At 48.3% G+C, this 23,359-nt stretch overlaps 1 protein-coding gene across 5 annotated transcripts in view; it reads right to left on the bottom strand.

Moving 5' to 3' along the window:
• Positions 1 to 23,359, bottom strand: part of TECPR2 (tectonin beta-propeller repeat containing 2) — an 83,283-nt gene that overhangs the window by 4,815 nt on the left and 55,109 nt on the right. For all 5 annotated transcript variants that reach the window (XM_081293341.1, XM_081293345.1, XM_081293343.1 and 2 more), the window contains one exon: positions 18,904 to 19,052. In XM_081293341.1, coding sequence (XP_081149467.1) covers positions 18,904 to 19,052 — 149 coding nt within the window. The remainder of the gene's footprint in view (positions 1 to 18,903; positions 19,053 to 23,359) is intronic.

Here is a 23,359-nt window from a genome sequence, read left to right as displayed (position 1 = left end):
AGACACCAGGCACTGGGACACCGCTGTGTGGGGGGCAGGAGTGGGGTGGGGGGCAGGAGTGGGGCACGGGGCAGGAGAGGCAAGGCCAACCTCAGATCCTGAGAGTGGGGAGAGAGTGAGTGGGTCGGGGGGGGCAGCTTCTTGCAGTGGCATTAGTGAGGAGGTGGCTTTAGGGTTGAGGCCTGGAGGACACAAGGCTGCTGTGGGTGGTGGGAAGGAGGGAAGGCTGAGGAGGACTGTGGTGCTTATGCTGTGGGTCCTTATTGCCCATGCTACCAAACCAGTCCCTGTGGGTCAGATGGGAGGTAGGCATACACCAGAGCAGCCCTGGACCCAGTCACCTTCAAAGGTCAACCCCCAGATGCACTGGCAAGGTCAAAGGAGAACTATATGCCACACATGTCACTGCTCTATCTTGGTGACAGAATGCCCCTGGACCATAGACAGAGCCACAGAGAACCCTGGCCTGCCCTGACTCCTGGCCCTAGGTGCTGGTTGGACCAGGATCTACTGTACAAGGGCCATTCTCTCAACTTTGTTCACTCTACAGTTTAGCCCTGGAGTCCAGAGATGCAGATTGGGGGAGCATTGTTCTACAATTCTACAAAGAGTGAAGGGGCTCCAGCAAAGGGAGGGGAGAGGCTGGCCACATGAGGATGCATTGCCAGCCCAACAGCACAGAGGCCTGCAGAAGTGCCCCTGAGCACCGCCTACATGCCTGGCCCATGCTGAACACCACCACCCCGGGGAAAGGAGAGCACGCCACGGCTTCACGATGTGCTGTGTGCTTGGGATAAAGCCAATCCACAGGTTTGAGGACAAACACTGAAAGCATCCTCGGCCCCTATGGACCTGGCACGACAGGCTGTGGGTGGCTATGAATTCTTCAGCCCCACGGAGAGACCAAATCTGAGGCCTGTTCCCTAAAACCTGGGCTGGGCCTTCTTTGACCAACAGGCCACAAGGGAAGCAGTACAGGTGGGCCATGCCTGGCTTGAGTAGCAGGCAGAGGTGGCCAGCTTTCAGCCTCAGCTGCCATGAGGCCTGAGGCTGAGGAGCCCGCTCTCTCTGCGTCCCAGGAAGCCACCTCCCCAGGGTCCCAGAACTGGAGCAGAGAGGAGCAGTTCCTGCTGGCTCTGCCCCTGTCCTGAGCCAGAGATGCAGATGGAGCATAACAGCCTGTTGGTGGAAGCCACTGACTTTTGGGTAGTGTATCATGGACAACTGGACAGAGGGAAGGGATGGCTGTGATGCAAGGGAGGGGAAGAACAGGAAAGAAGGAAGTGGGACTGTCTGCGGGAAGCACTGGAAGGACAGCAGGGGGTGGCAGGGAATGTCCCCTATAATCAGGCAGACCCAGGCCAGATGCCCCTTCTCTTTCTCTCCATCCCCTCTGAAAGGGCTCTGAAATAAGATGCCCCAGCCTCCCTCCCATGGCCTGCCCTCCTTCTCCTTGCCAGCCCTGCTAGGACACAGGGGACAGCATGCCTTGCTGCTGCAGTGCTCCTAGTCTCCCTGCCAACAGAACGCACAGAACTCCTGGCTTGGGGCGCCCCATGCTGAGGGCCTGTCTCTGTGGCCTACCGTGCCATCCTGGCACATGTGCCCTGCATATGCCCATGGTCACCTGGCAAGCTTCTACCCACGTTCATGACTCTACCACATCACCTTCCCAGCCTGCAGTGGGGACCCCCATGTCACCACAAGCTCCCTGAGGGCAGAGGCCATGTCTGTTCCCTCTATCCACTCAGTGACCAGCCCAGGGTTGATCTTGATGTTGAGGAGGAACTGAGGCTACCAGCAACCACCAATGCATGGCCAATGTCCAGGTGCCTCACTTTTTCTTGTGCAATAATTTAAAAAATGTGTATTTTAGCCAGTGCAGTGGTGCACACCTGTAATCCCAGCAGCTTGGGAGGCTAAGGCAGGAGGATTGCAAGTTCAAAGCCAGCCTCAGTAAAAGCAAGGCACTAAACAACTCAGTGAGACCCTGTCTCTTTTAAGTAAAAAACAAAATAGGGCTGGGGAGGTGGCTCAGTGGTCAAGTGCCCTGAGTTCAATCCTGGTATGGGGGTGGGAAAAAAAAGCTTATTTTGCTACAACTAAAAAAAAAGAAAGAAAAGGCAGATGATGGTTGTGCAGTTACCACCAGGGGTTCTTGGGACTAAGGGTTCTTGGGACTTCTATTGTTTCTTTCTATATGTTTTGCAGGACTGGGGACTACATCCAGGACACTCAACCACCGAGCTGTATCTCCTGCCTCCGCCTCCCAAATTGCTGGCTTTTTTTTTTCCCCTTAAAGATTCAAAGTCTTTATTTCTAGGATCTCCCATGTATAAACTGGACAGGCTCTAGGTGGCCACCTCCCCCGCTAAATACTGCAGTTTTTCCCAAAATATTGAGCCCTGTCCTACTGATCCTGTGTAGAAACCACATATGGAGATGCAGGGGTGCACATGTGGGGCATTTGCTGGTAGGGAAGCCATAAGTTCTGTGCCCTTCCTTACAAAGACCCCAGATCCCTGTTGGGTTGTTGTAAACAGAGGAACATTCTTCAGGCCCCTTGCTCCGAGCACACCCTTTTATTATTCCTTACAAATGCACATGAATCTATAATCATCTCAATCTCTTTTATAAATCGTGGTAAAATGCACACAATACAAATTCTGCTATTAGTGACATCAAGTACATTCACAAATTGCATAATCATCAATACTATCTGGTTTCAGAGCCCTTTTTTAATATTTATTTTTAGTTGTAGTTGAACACAATGCCTTTATTTTATTTTAAAATACTTATTTTTAAGTTGTAGGTGGTGCTGAGAATCAAACCCAGAGCCTTGTGCATGCTAGGCGAGCACTGTACCACTGAGCCACAACCCCAGCCCCAATACCTTTATTTATTTATTTCTATGTGGTGCTGAGGATTGAACCCAGGGCTAGGCAAGCACTCTACCACTGAGCCACAACCTCAGCCCCTTCAGAGTCTTTTCACTGTCCCAAAGGAGACAAAATTTCAATTAAAGAAAAAGCAAGCATGCTCAGCATGGTGGTATACACCTGTAATCCCAGTGACTCAGGCGGCTGGGCCAGGAGGATCTCAAGTTCCAGGCCAGCCTCAGCAACAAAGCAAGGTCTTAAGTAATTTAGCAAGACCCTGTCTCAAAATAAAAAATAAAAAGGGCTGGGGATATGACTCAGTGGTAAATGGTAAAGCACCTCTGGGATCAATCCCCAGTAGCAAAACAAACAAAAAAAGCAGCTAAAATTTTGCTTATTCATATTAAAAAACTCATAGAAATGCAAAAAAGGAATAAAGAACACAACTTACAAAATGGAGCAAACAAGGGGTTTAAGAACCGTGTCTAGTGTGGTAAGCTGAGAAAAGGGGGAGGAGGGAAAGTGGGAGAGGGTAGGACAGACACAGGCCTGGGCTTGTGTTTTTTAAGTATGCTTTAAAGATAGGTTACAGGGCGGGTGGGAGGGAGCCAGGTCCTCTTTCTGGGCATGCTGAATGATTTAATTATAGCCATCAACTACTTAGATGTTCACAGATCAAGGGGCTGCTGGTAGCTGAAAAGCTGCCTTTAAATAAGACCTTGTGGGGACACAGGAAGCTGCCCCATGCTCCCTAGCAGCAAGGCTGCAGGAGGGGTACCAGTTAGGAGCAAGCAGAGCAGACATCCCTTCTCCTGAGCCACCAAGGTCTAGGACATGACAGTGCTCTTTTCCATTATTCAGAGTCTTCAATTGGAACCTCTGTGATCTTGACTGGACGCAGAGTGAAGGGCCGAGTGTGCCCTTGACTCTCCAGAGCTGTGGAAAGGGCCCTGTTGCAGGTGCATGCAGCATCCTGGGCCACAGAAATGGTTCTCCGGTCTAGGAGTTTGTCTGAGTGTCAGGTGCTTCATTTGGACAAGGGGAGCCATGAGGAGATGGTCCACCCTGGACAGGGCCAGCCTGTCTGTGAGTCAGTGGACAGTATGTGGTGACCCAGCTCTAGCAGTGCAGGCAAACCTGGCACTCCCTGCCAGGAGAGGGGACTCTACCCACCACAGACACTGTCCAGAGGCTGCTGCTGCCCCTTTCTGTAGTAGGCACGGTGGCAAGGCATGATCGGATGTGGTCCCAGCCAGTGGCTCTCACTGGAGACCATTTCCCCTGGCATCTACTGGACCACAGGCACCACAGGCAGGGCTATGCTGCCTGGTCCAAGGCCTCACGTAGTCCTGGCCCCTCATGGTGTGTCAGCAGGATGGCTTCGGGCTCCTCCCTGGGGGGCTGCCTTGATCATGGGCACCAGCATGCATCTGCCTGCCTGCCAGCCCCAGTGGTTTCCAACAGGCTCCTTCCTAGGGCCAGTGATCCCCTGGGCCTGGGTATCTCCTGCTCCAAGAATGGGACCACCCTCTGCATTTCCACTGCTCCTACAGCTCAATGAATTAGCAACCAGAGGACAGCATGACTGAGACCCCAACAATACTTTGAAAAGGGAGGACAGTTAAATTAACTCTAGGCTGGAGAGAAAACGATCTCTTACTAACAGGCTGGCTCTTCTGTGATTTAGGGCTCACAAATATTGGGCCAAAAGGGACCCAGGTGACAGTGAAGGAGAGAACTGATAAAAAGGATGCTGAGAGGCGATGGGACCTGCCCTGGTCAGAGTGAGCCTGGAGCTCAAACGTGTGGGCTGGAGCCAGAGTTCTTTGAATTTCTAACAGGATAAATCTTTATCACGAGGTGCTTTAACACGTGAGTGTACACACACAGTAGCACAAAACACAATCCCCACAAACATGCATGCACACACAAACAGGCACACCCCTACACACATTTCCCCCAGCCAGAATGTGAGTTAACTCAGGTGGAACAAAGGAACCGGGGAGAAGTTCACAGCCAAAGGTTAAGTTTATCTAGATCACTTTGAGGACGCAGAGAAGTTCAGAGGCGTGTGGCAGCAGCACCAAGTCACTGGACAGCAAGCTTCCAAGCAGCAGCGTAAGCCACACTGGGAAGACCCTAGCTGGAAGGACCCCCAGTCCAGACAGCTATGCCTGGCAAGTGGTGGGTGGAGCCCCCTGGGCTGCCTTTTCTTTTCCCTGTAATGTTATCTCCCTCCCTCCCTCCCTTTCTTTTCTATCCTTTAATCCACTTACAATGTGTGGCCACAACCAGGAACAGTGGCACACCCCTGTTATCCCAGAGACTTGGGAGGCTGCGGCAGGAGGCCTGAAAGTGTGAGCCTCAGCAACTTAGTGAGACACTGTCTTAAAATAAAAAATAGAAAGGACTGGAGATGTGGCTCAGTGGTAAAGCACTCCTGGGTTCAATTCCCAGCACCCCCCTCAAAAAAAAGTGAAATACTGAACTTTATTTTCCTTTGGAGTTCAGGGTCTCACCCTGATGCTGTCACCTCAGGAGCCACTAAGGAGTGTAGGTTTGTGGGGTCCTTTGTTACTGGCATACTTTCTTTTATTTGGTCTTTTTAATTTTTTTTTTTAAGATTTATTTTTTAGTTGTAGTTGGACACAATACCTTTATTTTACTTATTTAGTTTTACGTGGTGCTGAGGATCAAACCCAGGACCTTGCACTTGCGCCTCTGCCGCTGAGCCCCAGCCCAGCCCCTTATTTGGTCTTTTTAGTCCTTCTGTGTTTTCCCTGTAACAGATCCTTTTCCTATTCCTCCTAGTTTGGATAAGCTTGAAAACCAGTTACCAATGTGAACAGCCTTGTATTAAGGTCAGTCAAAGTGTATGCCCAGACCTTCACATTTGGTCCTACATGTGACTCCAGAACCCAGCAAGAAAAGGCATCTGCTGACTGCAGGGAATGTGCTAGAGGACGACCCCCAGGCAGGCCTCCTGCTCAGCAGGGGCTGCAAAGCAATGGCCACCTCTATTCAGCTCCAGACACCACTGGGGTGATGTGCCACGTGGCAGATGCTGACAAATCCTAGCCTGAGACTCTGCTCCCTGTGTGCTCACCAGGCAGGCTTTGGCTGGCCTACCAGATAAGTGAAGCCCGAAGGGAAAGGTCCTGGAGGTGACTGATGAACTCAGCTTCTCTAAGGTCATAAGGTCAGCAAGGGACTCTGGTGTCAGTCCTTCCAGTTCTTGCAGCTTTTTTTTTTTTTTTTTGGTTTGTGATAGGGATGGAACTCAGGGCCTCATGCCTGCGAGGCACGCACTAACCACATTACCCCAGCCCACGTTCTGGCAGCTTCACTGGGGCACACACATGCCTCTCTGGGTCTTCATTTTACCCACTGGGTATGAGTCACTCAAGATTGATGAAGGAGCCACTGGTGCTCACCTGTCATCCCAGCCCCGCAGGAGGCTGAGGCAGGGAATCACAAGTTCCAGGGCAGCCTGGGCAACTAGATTAATCTAGTTTTAATCTCAAGATTAAAATTACAAAAGGCTGGGGTGCAGCTAGGTGGGGCAGAGTGCTTGAGAGGCCCTGGGTTCCATCCTTAGTGCTGGGGGGGGGGGGAAGCAAAAACAAAAGTGAGAGAGGAGGGGATTGCTGCAAGGAGGAGCACTCATGTCCTCTTCTAGGAACTGTCACCTTCCAGACCAGAGACGAGAGCCAGAGCCCAACATCCTGGAGGAGGCAGTGTTTCTTAGGATAGGTTGTTCTGCATGCTAAAAGCCCTCTGCCGCAGAGCTTAGCCCTTTTGTGCCTCACTCTTACAACCAAGGATCGACAACATCTAAAGAGAGTCAGTGTCTGCCATGAAAAAGACTAAGAAGAGACAAAGCAGGTGTGATGGGGGACAAGGAAATCAGGAGGGGAGAAGAAACTTTAAAAACTCCTCAGGTCCCACGTTCCTACAGGAATGCTCGGCCAGCAAGCGCCATATCACGTACAACCACAGAATGCAGCCTACCCACGATGAGTTAGACTCCGAGTCAAGTACACTCTCTGTCATTATCCCTAAAAAGAACAAAGAAACAAAACATCCTCAGACAAAAGAGAAGACTTTACAATCATGAAACAATAACAGGAACTGAAGTGTGATCATGGAAATGACCTGACAGAAGGCTGCAGGAGAGGCTGGGCTGTGGCTCAGTGGCAGAGCGCTTGCCTGGCATTGGGGAGGTACTGGGTTTGATCCTCGGCACCACATATAATAAAATAAAGGATCATTGACAACTTAAAAAAAAAAAAAAAGAAAGAAAAGCTATGGAGAGTGCAGGCAGTTTGGGAAGCCCACACCAGCAAGGAAGAATCCCAGTGAGAGCGAACCCAACAGAGGGGACAGAGGTGGGACAGACAGGCTGTGTGCAGGTGGGCCCAGCACACGGACAGAAACAGGCCCTCGCTAAGGCACACTAGGAACAAAGAGAGCTGGCAACTACAGAGAGCAAGAACAGGTCCAATACCAGGAATCAGGGGTCAGAACAGCACCAATCTTCTTGGTAGCAAGGGCTTGATGGGGAAGACTTTCAAAATTCTAATGGAAACTGACACCAACCAAACCGGTATAACTAGCCAGGTTGAGGGTGAAGGTCAATGAAAGTTACTTCCTGTGAGCCTCTCCTCTGGAACAAAGTGGAGGATACCCCCCCAAACAGAGGCACCCCCTTGATAAGAGACAGGGCTCCATCAAGAAGGAGGTGGGGCAGAGGGTGACCAGGCCAGATTGTAGCCTGCCGATGGGACCCAGGAGAGATTTCAGCAACAAAAAACAGACCACCTGGGGTGTCCAAATGCGTTGAGGCAGAGTACTGGGGCTGAAGGTGGAAGAGCAACAGAGAGGGTCATCAAGTCCAGGAAAGCAGACACGGCACAGGCAAGCAGCCATCAGTGCGGTTCATCCTTTCCTCCTATCACAGGGTGCAGGGGCAGGACTGGGGATGAGGGGTGTAAGAGCCTTATGTTCTCCTCTGCCAGTGGAGTCAACTAAAAACCCCGGGGGAAGGACAAAAAGGTGCCCCTGCAGCAGCTACCCAGAGCTACAAATGGAGAGCAGCTCTCCAGGGCAGGGAGCACAGCATACCCTGTAGAACCGCTGACAATGTAACTGTTGGACTCCGACTTCGACGACATGGCACCGAGCCACACGTATAGACAACTGGTCCAGTCACCAAGGGATGAGACCATGGAGACCACAGATACTGGAGCAGGACCCTGGGTGTTTCCTTCCTGGTTGTTCCCCCAGTCTGCTGCCTCCTCTTTGAGTCACTCATCATCACCACCATCTTCCTCTTCCCCCTCCTCCTCTTCTTTTTTTTGGGTTCCAGCCTTTTTTATTTTAAAATGGGGTCTTGCTAAGTTGCCCTGGCAGGCTTGAAATTATGATCCTCCCGCCTCAGCCTCTGGAGTAGCTGGGATCACAGGTGAGGGCCTCTGAGCTGGTTGCACTTGATTGTCGTGTACATCCTCATCTGTTTACCCATCCACCAATCCACAGTCCTTTTTAGGTGCACCTCAAAGCAGACTGCAGACATCAGCATCCTTCTCTCCCTAATTACTCCAACCCGGAAGTCATTAACCAGAGCCTGGTATTTGTTTAATATGTTTTCCTGAGATAAAATTAGCATTCAATAAATGTGTAACTCTCAGGCAGCCATTGCCTGAGCTTTCAGGAACTCCCTCTAGAAATGCCTCTTGCCCCTTGCCAATCATTTCCCTACTGGGTGACAATGGATCTGATTTCCACCAATTTGATACATTCTGTTTTGCTGTTCTAGAATTTCACTGTTTTGCTGTTTCTAGAATTTCAGAGGCGTTGAGTCTGAGTGCTGCAGGAGCCCGGAGACATGGCTTTTTTCTCTCAGGACAATGACTATGAGATACAACTGTGTTGTTGTATTTCTTTTTCTTTGGCTCATCTGTTTTTATTACCATCCCAGTCCCAACCCTAGTCCCTCCGTCACAGAACTGAAGATGGAAGGTCAGAGAGGCTAAGTCGAGGCCATGGACCAGGGCTGTCTGGCGCTACGGCCTGTGCTCCCTCCACGCCACAGTATCTCCCCTGCCACAGGGTTTGGGCCCAAAATGGCTGCTTGTTTGGGATCTGGTTTCCCATCCTCCTTCTCTGCCCTTCCTGCTTCTGGCTGTGACCTGACATACACATCTCCCAACAGGTGTTGGTGGACATTTTAGGGACATGCCTGCCCCCTTCTGCTTCCTAAGTGGAGAAGCCCCAGTCTTGCATTTCGGGCAGCCAGCCCTACAGCTGGGGGCTCCTGCTCAGCACACAGGTGTTGAGCCTCACTACTGGTCCAGCCTGACCCCCATACTGACCCGGCACTGCTCAAACACTGCTGTTCACTAGTAGGCCAGGCAGACCTCCCAAACCACAGGCTAGGCACCTCTGCATCATCTGAAATCTGTCATTAAGGAGAAAGCCAACAAGGATAGCGAGTGGCCAAGAGCTGGGCTCCTGCAGCACTCAGACTCAACGCCTCTGAGCTCCTAAGCCACCCATGCCTACTAGGGCAGCTGGTGCCCACCTCCAGCCAGCACCCAAGGCTGCCCGGTCTGGGATAGCAGCACAAACCACAGAGGCCCCCCTGATCGTACCACAGGCCACCCAGCCGAGCTGCATTGTCTGCACATTTCAAAGATTCAGCACCAACAGGGAAAGGCTCTGGCAGTTTTTTTGTTTTTGGTGTTGAGGAATGAACCCAAGGCCTCGTGCATGCCAGGCCAGTGTTCCACCACTAAGTTGTACTCCTAGCCCTTCCTTGGTTTTTTAAACTACTGTGGTTACAAGTTGAAATGGTAACTTTTTGGATATACTGGGTTAAATAAAATATATTACCAAACCTAATTTTGCCATCTCCTCTCCCACAGCACTGCTAGTCAGCAGAAGAGTCTTCGCTGTAGCTCCAGAACTCTGGTCCTCACTGTTCCAGTCCAATCCCCTGGGGACTTAACTAAAACAGGGTAACCTCTAGATGGCCACATCCAGGGGCCTTGCCCAGCCATGTCACAGGCAGGAGCACCGCATGGCCACACATGCCCCAGCCTCACAACCGGCTTCCCACTTTCCTCCTACCATCCGCCATGCACTCTGCTTCCTTTCCTGGGCCCAGGCCCAAAGCCCTGTGGCCCTTCAGGGTTCTCTGCGGGCCTCTGTTCTTCCTGGACCAGTGTGCCTGCTGGCACAGAGATCTGACCACACCTACCTTTCTGGACCTTCAGCCTGACTCTCATGAACATTGGTCCATCGGTGGACAACCCTGCCTAGAGGTTTGCAGGTGCCTGATCCAACCTGCTGACGCTCGGCTCACTGCTCTCCTGGAGCCCTCGTGCGTCCCTTCTCAGTTGGCTGGCATTGGCCCTGTCCCTGCAATTTCGCAAGTGTTTCTTCAGCTCTATGGCTCCTGCCCTTTCCATGTCCAGCAGATGTCTTCTCCAACGGCCACACAGGGGGTCCCCAGGAAACCCGTCACAGGCTCGAAGCTCCTTCCTTCCTTACAAACGGTGGGACCAGGCCATTCAGCCTGGCTTTGAGTTTCCAGTGTCCCTGAATGGGTATCAAGATGACAGTGCCAAGCCTCCTATTGGGTCACAGTGCCAAGCCTCCTATTGGGTGCCCCACCTGTTCCTGGGCCAGGGTATCTTCCAGGCCAAGACTGTGTCTCATGCTCCTTCTGCTTGGAACACACTCTGGCCTGCTGTCCTACCAATACAGCCCTTGGAAGGGCGTTCTGGCTACCTGTAGACCCTGGTGGCACTCTTGCCCCGGCCAGTTCCCTGGCACTCTACTCCCAGCTCCACAAACACATGGACCAGGAGTTCTTTAAATCTAGTCAATGGTTTATGTGTCTCCACTGTAGCCTCTATGTGTCCCCAGATGGGGCTGCTCTTGAGCCCCTGGCCCCAGCAATGTGGGCCTCCAGGATGAGGGTTGAGGACTGCTGGCACAACCAGGATCCTCACTTACAGAAAGAGGTGGCTAGTCGATTGTCTTCCAAGGTCTCCTGCTAGTGCTAAGATTCTCTGTGGAGGTGCAGGGGAGAGGGAAACCTGCAGGGATTCAGGGCTTTACGGCAAGAAGGTCAGAGGGATATGCTGGAGCAGAAAGGCTGCACACTGACCATAAAATCTGGGTCCTTTGCCAAGTGTGGTATAGGCCTGTGGTCCCAGCTACTGGAAAGGCTGAGGTGGGAGGAGCATGTGATCCTAGGAGTTCAAGGCCAGTCTGGCAACATGGTAAGATCCTATCTCGAACAAAAGAAAGGGCTGGGGATGTAGCTCAGTGACAGTGTCAATCCACATGGGAAACAGGTACCTCGGCCACAGTGGGCGAGAGCATGGCCACTGGGAGGAAGCGAGGCCTGCTCAGGGCACACGGGGGCTGTGAAGCAGTCTCCTCTTACATTGAGGCCCACAGGGCTGAGTGCTGTGAAAGACCCTCTGCCAACTACGCTGGTTACAAAGGTGCTGTGAACGTGAACAGGAGGTTCTCTAACTGAAACAGCAAGCTCTGCTCTCCAAGACGCTATGCACCACTAGAAATGCTCCCTCCAAACCCTTCCAAATGTTAGGCCTGCATCATTCGCTTTGAGTATGTTGTTGAAACTTCTCCCCAAAACCACCACCAGAGGGAGAGGTTTTGCCAGAGCACGGGAAACAAAAATAAAGAAGCCGCTGATGTAAAACATTCCTGTTGCTTCACTTCACGTGCCCTCTGGCATCTACTGACCTGCTCCCATCTCTGATTCAACTGCAGATGTGGCCTCCAGGGAGACAGAACAAGAGGAGACACAGAGGACCAAATGTGATGCCCTATTTATTTCCTAGCACTTGGCAGTATTCTGACTTTCGAATCCTTTGTGGTGCTGGGATGGCCCAGGGCCACTCCCAGGCTGAGCACGCTCTCTTTGGGGCCGCCCTCAGCCCTCAGCACCTGTCACTGAATCCTCGTCTCTCCTCTCTTCCCTGGACTCATTTTCTAGGGCCCTGTGCAGAAAGACTCCTTAGGCTTCATCCTGCAATATCATCTGTGAGGTCACTGAGCCTGAGCTGTGCCACCATGCCTTCTCTTATGGCATCTGCAGTGTCCTGGTGCAAGCCCTGAGCCTCAGAGCCAGAGGCGGGAACCAAGTCAGGGTGTCACATACTTGGGTCTGCATCCCAGCTCTGCCATCTGCTAGTGATGAAATCTCAGGCCATTTTCTGAGCCTCTTCTCTGAGTTGAGGTTTTCTCCTTCGTTGAGTGAGGTCAGGAACAGTCTCTAGCTTAAATGTCATGAGGACTGGGGGGTGATGTGCTTACAGTGCAACATCAACACCAGGTGAGCGTCCCTTATAGCCCTTGTACCTCTGGCCTCAGCAGGGTCCCATAGAGGATCATAGGGAACCTCAGCAGGGGCATCTACTGGTGGGCAGGCCTGGGCCCTAGGATGGGCCCAGCATCATGTTAGAGCTGTGACGCTGGACAGGTTGTTGAGTAACATGTTTCCTGCAAAGCAAGGAGAGCCACCCCTGGTTTTTCAACATTCTGGGGAAAAAGCAGGCTCAAGTGTTTAGAGAAGCACACAGTTAAGGCTTGTGCACAGATAAAGCCTAACATTTCCCCCCAGGAACCAATTTGAAAAGCCTCTTGTATCTGCAAATTCTACGGCAAAGTGAATTTCTTCAGAAGTATGCTAAAAGCTAACCAGAAAAGAAAGCATGCCTCTAGTTTCTAGTTTCTACTTGAAACAGTTAATGTTTAACAGCCTACCTACCAAGCATGACTTTGAGGTCCTTTCATGTAAATTTGCTCTACTTTGGTCATTTTCCTGGGCAAGCTGTAGATCACCACAGTTAGTACATCTCTCCAACTGAAGCTTTCTCCCTCTTTATGTTTTACTTCCTAGAGGTTATTCTAGAATCTAATGGAGATAGGAACAGAATGCCCTCATTATAAACCCACTGCTAGGTGCCCCTGTGGCTCCTTGGTTGCAGAGAGGTGCACACAACAGAGGACAGGGTGGCCCCAGCTCCACTGTGGCCTGCAGACCCTGCCTGTTCCAGTCTCCTGCATCCTGGCCTTTGGCTTGTTGGGGAAGGCGTGAGGCAAGGCACACGCATGAAGCAACTGCTTGACAATGTTCTCTGCCACAGTACACTCTGCAAACCAGCCCCTAACCTACCCTAGCGTGGCTCTGCCATGCCACATGTTCTCCATAGCACCATGTTCCCATGGTCTCACACAATCATGACCTACGCTTAGAGTTATCAGGGGAATGCCACTATCAAGCAAACCACTGTGCATAGAAAGTGTGGAAGAAACAGCAGAGTGGAAATAGATGAGACACAGAAAAATGGGACAAAGTCAAATCAAAAGACGGTTTTTTGAAAAGATCAACAAAAATTGACAAACCCTGTGGCTGGATTAAGATAAAGAAAAGAGCTGGCTCCAGTGGTGCACACCTGTGATCCCGGTGGCTTGGGAGGCTGAGGCAAGAGGATTGAAAGTTTGAGACCAGCCTTAGCAACATAGTAAGACCCTGTCTCAAAATAAAAAACTAAAGACTTAAATTTTTAAAATAAAAAATAAAAGAAGGGATGTTACTATCCATCTTATAAAAATAAAAAGGATTATGAGAATACTATAAGCAAGTGAACACCAATAAATCAGAAAACAGAAAAAATGAACAAATTCCTGAAGAAACAGAAACTGCTCATATTGAAACAAAAGAAATAGCAAAAAGACTGAATCAGTAACTAAAAACAGAAACTTCCCACAAAGAAAAGCCTCAGTCTACATGGAAACACTGAGAAATTCTAATAATGCTTAAATTGAATCAACCCCAATCCTCACAAACTCTTCCAGAAACCAGCAGAGGAAGGGACACTGATATCAATGTATTTTATGAGCCCAGAACTGCCCTAATACCAAATCTGGACAAACCCATGAGGAAAAGAGGAAACCAAAGATCATTGTCCCTCATGACTGTGGGAGTAAAGACCCTCCTCAGGAAGGCCTGAGCAGACCAGGTCCACAGCTTGACCAGGGGGTGCACCATAGTCAAGTAGGATGTATCTCAGGAATGAAAATATGGTTCGTGGTTCAACATGTAACAATCAATATGATACATCATATTAATGAAGGAAAAACCCCACGTGATAATCTCAATAGACAAAGAAAAAGCCAGGTGTGGTGGCACACAGCGTAATCCTAGCTTTTTGGGAAGCTAAGACAGGAGTATCACAAGTTCAAGTTTAAGGATAGCCTGGACAACTCAATGCAACCTGTCTCAAAAAAAAAAAAAAAAAAAAAAAAAAAAGAAAAGAAAGGATGGGGGATGTAGCTCAGTGCCTGATGAGTTATATGCAAGGCTCTGGATTCAAACCCCAATACCATTAAAAAAAAAAAAAAAGAAAAAGCATTTGACAAAAGTCAGTTCCTTTTCTCAACAAACCAGGAATTGAAGGGAACTTTAATAAACAAAACCTTACAGCTAACAGTTAATGGCAAAAGACTGCATGATTTTCTCCTGAGATAAGAAATAAGACAAGTTCATCCACTCTTGCTGCTTCTTTTCAATATTGAGCAGGAAGTTCTAGCCAGAAGAACTAGGCAAGACGATGAAATGAAAGCCACAAAGGAAAAGAAGTTAAAATTATCTCTATTTATGGACAATATCAATTTTTTTTTTTGTGTGTGTGTATGTGTGTGGTATTAGAGACTGACCTAGGGCCTACCACTGAACTTCAGTCCCATCCCCTCTGCCCCCCTTTTCTTTTAATTTTGAGTCAGGGTTTTGCTAAGTTCCTGAGGCTGGCCTGGAACTCTCCATCTTCTTGCTTCAGCCTCCTAAGTCTCTGGGATTACAAGTGTGTACCACTATGGCTGGTTTTAAAATATGACTCTGTATACTAGAAATTCTAAGGAGTGTATTAAAAAACTATTAAAATTTAGGGCTAGGGATACAACTCAGCTGATAGACTGCTTGCCTCACATGCACAAGTCCCTGGGTTCAATCCCCAGCACCATAAGAAAACAAACAAACAAAAAAACACTATTAAAATCTAGAAAGTTTAGTACAGTTTCCAGACACAAGGTCAATATACAAAAACCTACACTAGCAATGGACAAACTGAAATTGAAATTAAGAAAATAATTCCATTTATAATAGCATAAAAAAATAAATGATGTAGGAAAAATGTTAACAAAACAAGTATAGGGCCGGGGATGTGGCTCAAACGATAACGCGCTCACCTGGCATGCATGGGGCACTGGGTTCGATCCTCAGCACTATATAAAAATAAAATAAAGATGTTGTGTCCACCGAAAACTGAAAAATAAATATTAAAAATTCTCTCTCTCCTCTCTCTTTAAAAAACAAAACCAAAAACAAACAAACAAAAAACAAGTATAAAACAGTGCCAGGTGTGGTGACACATGCCTGTAATCCCAACAGCTCAGGAGGCTGAGGCAGGAGGATTAAGAGTTCAAAGCCAGCCTCAGCAACCTAGTGAGGCCCTAGCAATTTAATGAGACCCTGTCTCTAAATAAAATATAAAAAAGGGCTGGGGATGTGGCTCAGTGGTGCCCCTGGGTTCAATCCCTGATACAAAAAAAGTATCAAACATGTACTCTGAAAACTCTAAGACATTACTGAATGAAACAAATGAAGATCTAAATAAATGGAAAGATCCCATGTTTGTGGGTTGAAAGATTTAATAAAGGTAAGATGGAAACACTTCCCAAATTGATTGACAGATTCAACATAATTCCTATCAAACTCTCAGTTGGTATTTTTTAATAGAAATTGACAAATACTCTAAAATTCAGATGGATAGAGAAGGTACTTTTAAAAAATATATTTTTAGTTGTAGATAGACACAATACCTTTATTTTATTATTTAGTTTTACGTGTTGTTGGGGATGAAACCCAGGGCCTTACACATGCTAGGCACTGTAACTGAGTTACAGCCTCAGCCCTGAAAAGGCACTTTTGAAACAATCTTCAAAGATAAAAAGTTGAAGGATGTATACTCCCTGACTTGAAAACGACAACCAGGTACGCATGTGAGCAGGAGGCACAGGTCACTGCAGCAGAGCAGAGCCCAGGCACTGCCCTACTTGCTACCCAGTGATCACCTACTGCCTGGCAAGGGTTCCACGTGATTTAATGGGCACAATGGTCCTTTCCGTAGCTGGTGTCAGTACACTGCATGTGCACGTGTGAAAGAATGAACCCGGATGCCCGTGGGACAACAGCAACTCCAAACGAACAAGAAGCCTACGCATAAGAGCTAAAACCACAAACTTGTAAAACAAAACATGATTTTGGAATAGGAAACAGTTCTTTTTTTTTTTTTTTTTTTTTTTTTTTAAAGAGAGAGAGAGAGAGAGAGAGAGAGAGAGAGAGAGAATTTTTTTTTAATATTTATTTTTTATTTATTTATTTATTTTTTTAATTTTTTTTTTTTAAAGAGAGAGTGAGAGAGGGGGGAGAGAGAGAGAGAGAGAGAATTTTTTAATATTTATTTTTTAGTTCTCGGCGGACACAACATCTTTGTTGGTATGTGGTGCTGAGGATCGAACCCGGGCCGCACGCATGCCAGGCGAGCGCGCTACCGCTTGAGCCACATCCCCAGCCCTTTTTTTTTAATATTTATTTTTCAGTTTTCGGCGGACACAACATCTTTGTTAGGATTGAACCTGGGCCGCACGCATGCCAGGCGAGCGCGCTACCGCTTGAGCCACATCCCCAGCCCAGGAAACAGTTCTTAAATATGACACCAAAAGCACAAGGAACCAAAGGAAAAAAATAAACATTTAAAACTTTTTTTTTTTTTTTGGTATCAGGGATTGAACTCAGGGGCCCTTGACCACTGAGCGGCATCCCCACCCCTATTTTGTATTTTATTTAGAGACAGGGTCTCACTGAGTTGCTTAGTGCTTCGCTTTTGCTGAAACTGGTGATCCTTCTGCTTCAGTCTCCTGAGCCACTGGGATTACAGGCATGTGCCATAGTGCCCAGAACATTTAAGACATTTGTGCATCAAAGGACATCATAAAGAAAGCAGACAGACAACGCACAGTGGGGAGGGAGGGAAACATCCAGAACATACAGAGTTCCTGTGACTGTCTGAAAAGGATGACAGAAGGGAGAGTGAGCAGAGCACTCAGATACACAGTTCCTGAGAGAAAATATGCCAATGGCTAACTAACGTGGGAAAAGAAGCTTACTGTCACTGGTCTTTAGGTAAATGTAAACCAAAACCACAATGAGATACCATCTCACACCCATGAAGGTGGCTAAAATGAAATGAAAAGAGAAAAAAATTGGAGGGTGAGAATGTAGGAAAACTGGAACCCTAGTATGTTGCTGGTAGAATGTAAAATGGCAGAGTCACTGTGGAAGACAACTTGGCATCTCCTTAAGAAGCCAACCAGAATTACCAGATGACACTACAATTCCACTTATAGGCATATGCTCAGCTGAACTGAAAACATACGTCCTCCCAAAGATTTGTACACAAAGTTCACAGCAGCAGTATTCACAATAGCTGAAAAGCAGAAACAACTAGAAGGTCGTCAAGTGGTGAATGAATCAACAAAATGTGGTGTGTCTGCTAAAGGGACGCTGTTCAGTCACTAGAAGGGAAGAAAAACTGAGAGGTGCTACAGCACGGGTGAGCTGAAACCACAACACCAAGTCCAAGCCGCGAGGGAAAAGGCCATGCACCGCAGGACTCCATCCACATGCAGCATGGGGAGCAGGGAAAGCCACGGGAATGGGAAACAGTAGCGGCCATGGTGAGAAGAGGGGGCTAAGGGCTCCAGGGAAAAGGTGGTGACTACCAATTAGTAAGGGGTTTCTTTTTGGGGTGATGAAGATGTTCTGGAGTTGACAGAGGTGATCACTGCATGCTGTGAATGCACTAAAATCATGGGGTTGAATACTGTAAAAGATGAATTATAACTCTTAAAAAGAAATAACACAGGGCTGGGGCTCAGTGGTAGAGCGCTTGCCTAGCTTGTGTGAGGCACTGGGTTTGATTCTCAGCACCACATATAAATAAATAAAGTCCACTGACAACTAAAAAAAAATTTTTTTTAAATAACATAAAACTGTTAGAAGGAAAACAGGAATAAACTCATAGTGTCCCCAGGACAACTGTGGAATTGACTACAGGCAAGCTCGCCTGCCCTCACCACCATGCACCAAGAGTGCTGAGCAAGCAGCTATGAAGTGCCCCTCTCTGCGGGTGGACTGCCCCCACTGCGCGTGGGCAGCTGGTGTGTGCTGCATTCCTTACCTGTGCCCTGCACCCTTCTACTCACTTCCACAGCCCTGTGAGGTAGGGAGGACCCCAGCAAGGACATGGCACCTCCCTGTGACCAGGACTACCAACATGGGACCTCCACAAATTCTGTGGACTCCAAATGGGCACTAGCAGGGGTCAGACAAAATGACTTTCACTAAGTCACAACCCGTAATTATAAATCTTAACAGAAATACGCTTAGCACAGGAAGTACATTCATCAGGCCCTTAGCATAACTGAATCTGTGCTAAAATCAGACTCTGCTTGTGACTTAGCTGGTGGAAAAGGCGAGAGAACAAACTGACGTCAAACGTAGTGTAAAGTGAAAGTGGCAAAGGGCGGGCGGACAGGAAAGAAGGGTCTGAGACCAGGAGAGCACTTGCAAAATGTGGATCTCCCTGTAGCAACATTTTAGGTGACTTTTACCTCCACCTTTATACTTTTGGGTTTGTTTGATTTAAAAAATAATCTATTTTTAATTATTAAATAATCTATTCAGCCCTAAACGTCGCCCATCAAACTCCCAGCTGGGAGTGGCAATGATCAAGGCAGCAAGAGTGCTGGCCTCTCTCACTATGTGCTGCAAGGGCAGCTGTGGTCCTTTCTCCAGTAAGTGCATCCTGACGGCTTCATCTTACTAAGGTGCAGGTTCCTACTGGTTAACTTGGCTTACCTGGACAGGTGGTTCAATCATGATCCAGGCTGGGAGCATCAGACTGGGATTCAGAGGCTGGGTGCCTACACGGAAGTAAACTCCACCCCTGGAATCACAGGCCCAGATGTGCTGACTTCCACATGTCAAGCTCGTCAGTTTTATGGCACCTGTAGAAAAACAGAGAAAGAGTACACATACTATAATTACTCCTGTGAAATGGCTCACATTTCATTTCATCTATGAACTTTGATTTTATACTTCAAAGGAAGAAAGGAGGCTACACTTTGGTTGGACTCAGGTGCATGTCCTTTGACCTGCTGCAGCTCTTCCACGTTGGGTGTGTAGACTTGGCCGGGTCTGAGAACATCATAACAAGGGGAGTCTGGAAGGCCCTAGCTGCCCTGCCATCTGCCTGGTGCCACATGGTATCCCTTCTAGGCTGTGAGCAAATTAATCACAGTGCTGCCATCACAGTGCACAGCCACCACAGGCTGGGATAACATTTCAGCACAAGTTCCACCATTAGATTACTACTGCCAGTAAAGTCTGGAGTCGGGGAAGGGAACTCATATTTACTGATAGCCTTGACTCAAATTAGAAACGACTATCTACATCTCCTAAGGAATCTTCACGTTTATATTTCTCTGTTAATTAAACTGATTATAACCTGAAAAGAAATGGGAGGCCCCTTTAAAAAAGCATTAGGCTGGGAATGGAGCTCAGTGGTAGAGAACTTGCCTAGCATGCATAAGGCCCTGGGTGTTCCATCCCCAGCATTATACACACACACACACACACACACAAAAAAAAAAAAAAAAAAAAAAAAAAGAAAGAAAATAAAAGTTTATGTGGCAAAAATGTGCCACTGCTAATAGTTACTGAACAGCCACTACAGGATGGGCTCTCATTTCAAACTTCACAGCCAAGATCACACTTATTATTGTCCAAGTTCATGCAGGAGGCCAGCCAGGCTTTTACAGAGAGAAGTTTGCCTGGGATTGCCAGACTAGAAGGTGACTCAGTCTGGAGGCCAAGGCTGGACCCCCTTTGAACCTGGGTCAGCTTGACTTCTCTACAACAGCCACCTCTGACCTCTCAGGCTTCACACAACAAAATACACAGACATGCAGCGTCTGTGTCCCATCTGTTTCCACAAACAACCTCAGTAACCTATACCATCAAGATGTGGAACATTTTAATCACCCCCAAGTTCTGTAAGGTCCCTTCCTGTCAATGTTCTCTGCCCTGGACACACTAAACAGATCTCTATACTAGAGGTAAGCGTGGTCTGTCCTAGCAGTTCATAAAAGCAGAACCGGAGTGTATGTGCTAGAATGTGAGTGAGCCTCAGCCTTGCTCACCTCGCTCTGCTGCTGAGGGCACTCCATGTACGTACATACCTTAGCTCCTCCATCCACCTAGTGGTGGACATTGGCTATATCCACGTTTTGCTGGTAGAAATAGAACTGCTAAAATCATTTTTGTAGAAGGTGGGTTTTTGTTTATGTGTGTGAACATGTATTTTTCTTGAATAAATGATCTAGGTGTTGCTAGGCCATATGTTGGATGAACGTCTCATTTTAAAAGAAAAAGCCAGTTTTCCCAATGTAGGTACCATTTTACATGCCCACTAGCAGAGTGTGCAAATTCTGGTTGCCTGTGCTCTCACTAACATTTGGTTCTGGCACCTTCTTCATCACAGCCTTCTGGTGGGGGTGAAGTTGTGTCTTGTCTTAGCTTCAATTTATGTTTCTCTGCTAACCAACCAAGAGGTTGAGAGCTGGGTGCAGTGGCACACACTGTAATCCCAGCTGAGGCTGAGGCAGGAAGATTCCAAGTTGAGGCCAACCTAGGCAACTTACCTAAACATTGTCTCAGGATAAAACATAAAAAGGGCTGGAGATACAGCTCAGTGATAGAGCTCGCTGAGTTCAATCCCCAGCAACACACACGCACAACCCTCTCCCCCGGTCCCCCGAATCTTCTACTATGCACGTGGGCTATCTTCTTTTGTAAAATGCTTATTCAAATCTTCTGCACATTTAATTAATTGCAGTGTATTCTGATTAGACAGATAGAGGAGGTCTTTCTATATTCTGGATACAAGTTTTTGCCAGATACCTGGAGTGTGAATCTAACCTATGGCTTGATTTTTCATTTTCTTAACTTCTTTTATGTGAAGCCTTAATTCAACAGCTCATTCTAAGTTCAGTGCATGGTAAAACGGTGTGTGGCCAGTCCAGCTAGCATTGGGGCTGGGTGGGGCCCAGCAGCCTGAGGACGGTGCCCCTATTGCACAGCCAACACTGGCATGGGTGATGGCTCACAAGACTGCACCACAACACACCAGCTACCCTATGGGAAGCTTGCCACAGGTCATCATGATGCCAGTAAACTATAAGCTCACCTACAGGGACTATTCCAGCTACCAGAGGCTTCAACCTGCCCCTGGAGCTCCAGGCAGTAGCTTGGTATGCTAATCACACACAACAGGAATGCACTGGGCCAGGTGCTCAGGTGGCAGTAAATAATACTGCCAGGAGGACACACAGAGTCCACAGGACAAGGTGAACATGCTGGAATATGTGCTGCGGTGTGCAGACCAGCCTGTTCTGCACTAGAGTCAGGAAGAAAAAGAAGTTTAATGGAGGGGTTTTCTGCAGGTTTTACCTCCCAGAGAGTGCATGACAGTCATAGTCTGTTCCACAGGGACATGTGGCAGAGCCTGCTCCCTCCCTAAACCCTCTGGGGCTCCTTCACATTCCCCAGAATCCAGCAGGGCAGCTGTGTGACTAGGATGGTGACTGGTTCGGTAATGGGCTATGAGCAGACATGATGAGGCACTTTACTCCAGAAGTGCAGCATGTGCCCTTCCAGCTTTTCCCTCCTACAGGTGCCCAGGTGGTGGAGCAGCAGAGCAAGGGTGGACATCAGAAAGATACTGCCTGGGGCTGTGGCTGAGCGACTTGTAGGTATGAGGTATTGGGTTCCATCCTCAGCACCACATAAAAATAAATAAATAAAATAAAGGTATTGTGTCCATCTACAATTAAAAAATACAAAAAAGAGAAGAGCGTGTGCAAATTGTCTTTCCAGACAGCTGCTTTCGCCTTGTGCCCTGGGCAGGCTGAGGGCAACTTGGAGCAAAAGTGGGGATCCTTCACAAGAGGTGGGAGTCCCATTACCCCCCAGACTAACTGCATGTGATGGCAGCTTGTACCTGCATTTCAGCTGGGTTGGTTAATTTATTATTATTATTATTTTTGTGTTGCTTGGGATTGAACCCAGGGCCTCACAAACGATAGGCAAGCACCCTATCAACTGAGCCACATCCCCAGTCCCCTTATTAAAATTTAGAGACAGGGTGTCACTAAGCTGTCCAGAGTGGCCTTAAATTTTTGACTTTTTTGCTTCAGCCTATCAAGGAGCTAGGATTACAGATGTGTACTGTGTTTTATTTTTATTACCAGTTTAAGGCCAAATACAGGATCAAATCGCATAACCCAAAATTACTTAGAAATGGAGTTGTAAATACTACTTTCTGCCATTTAAAAATCTTACTGGGTATATACTGTGGTCAAGCATTTGGTCCCTGCCTGCAAAGCCTCTGTCTTCCTTGAGCAGATGGCTAACGAATATAGCAAGGTGGACTCAAATGACTGCGGCACCAGAGGCAGCAGCAGAGTGCTCAGGGAACACTGTGGGGAAGTGTCAAGGTGGGGACCCCGACTGAGGCAAGTTCAGGGTCAGGTGGCAACCTCAGCTGAGTCCTGAAGGAAGAGGCAAAGGCAGGAAAGTCCAGGGAGGGGCACGCTAGACCCCGGAGAGAAGCCGACAGCAGGCAAGGCAGTGCTCACAGTGAGGGCGTCAGGGGGCAGTGGCAAGAGGCTGGGCGGGGCAGGTCAGGATCAATTTTGAGGGCTTGGGTGCCATCCCAGCGACGACAGCTTTATTCAGGTGGCACTGTGGAGCCATTTGACACTGAGGGCAACACCACCTGAACTGTGTTTTAGGAAGACAGTGCTGGCCGCATGGGAGGAAGTGGGCACACTTGGTGCTCTGGGTGGATACTGCAGTCCTACAGTCCTGTCAGGAGGGGGCTCCGATAGTGACTGTGGGAGGATGGGAAGAGAGGGCCAGATAGCATGGGAGAGTCTTTGAGGCGGACGGAACGACCACCGCTGGCTAGACTGTTCAGTGGTGAAGCAGAAACTGCTCAAGAGGGCTCTGCCCAGGCTGGGGGCACGGCTCAGTGGCAGTGCTTGGCTAGCATGCATGCCGCCCTGGATTTGATCCTTAGCACTGCACAAAGCAAATGAGCAAACAGACAGACCTGACTCTGCTCTTTCCTTCAGAATTCAGTGGGAGTAGAGTGAAATCAGAAAAAACAAAACAACAACAAGAACAAAAACCAAACAAGTTTGGGAAGGATCAGTTTGACACTGAACAGAATCCTCAAAGGCAGAGTTGGTCC

This window comes from Spermophilus citellus, assembly GCF_964194105.1.
Source record: "Spermophilus citellus genome assembly, chromosome: 4".
In the NCBI taxonomy this organism is placed as follows: Eukaryota; Metazoa; Chordata; class Mammalia; order Rodentia; family Sciuridae; genus Spermophilus; species Spermophilus citellus.
The sequence above is the reverse complement of the archived record's forward strand: the minus strand, read 5'-3'. Positions and strand labels throughout refer to the sequence as shown.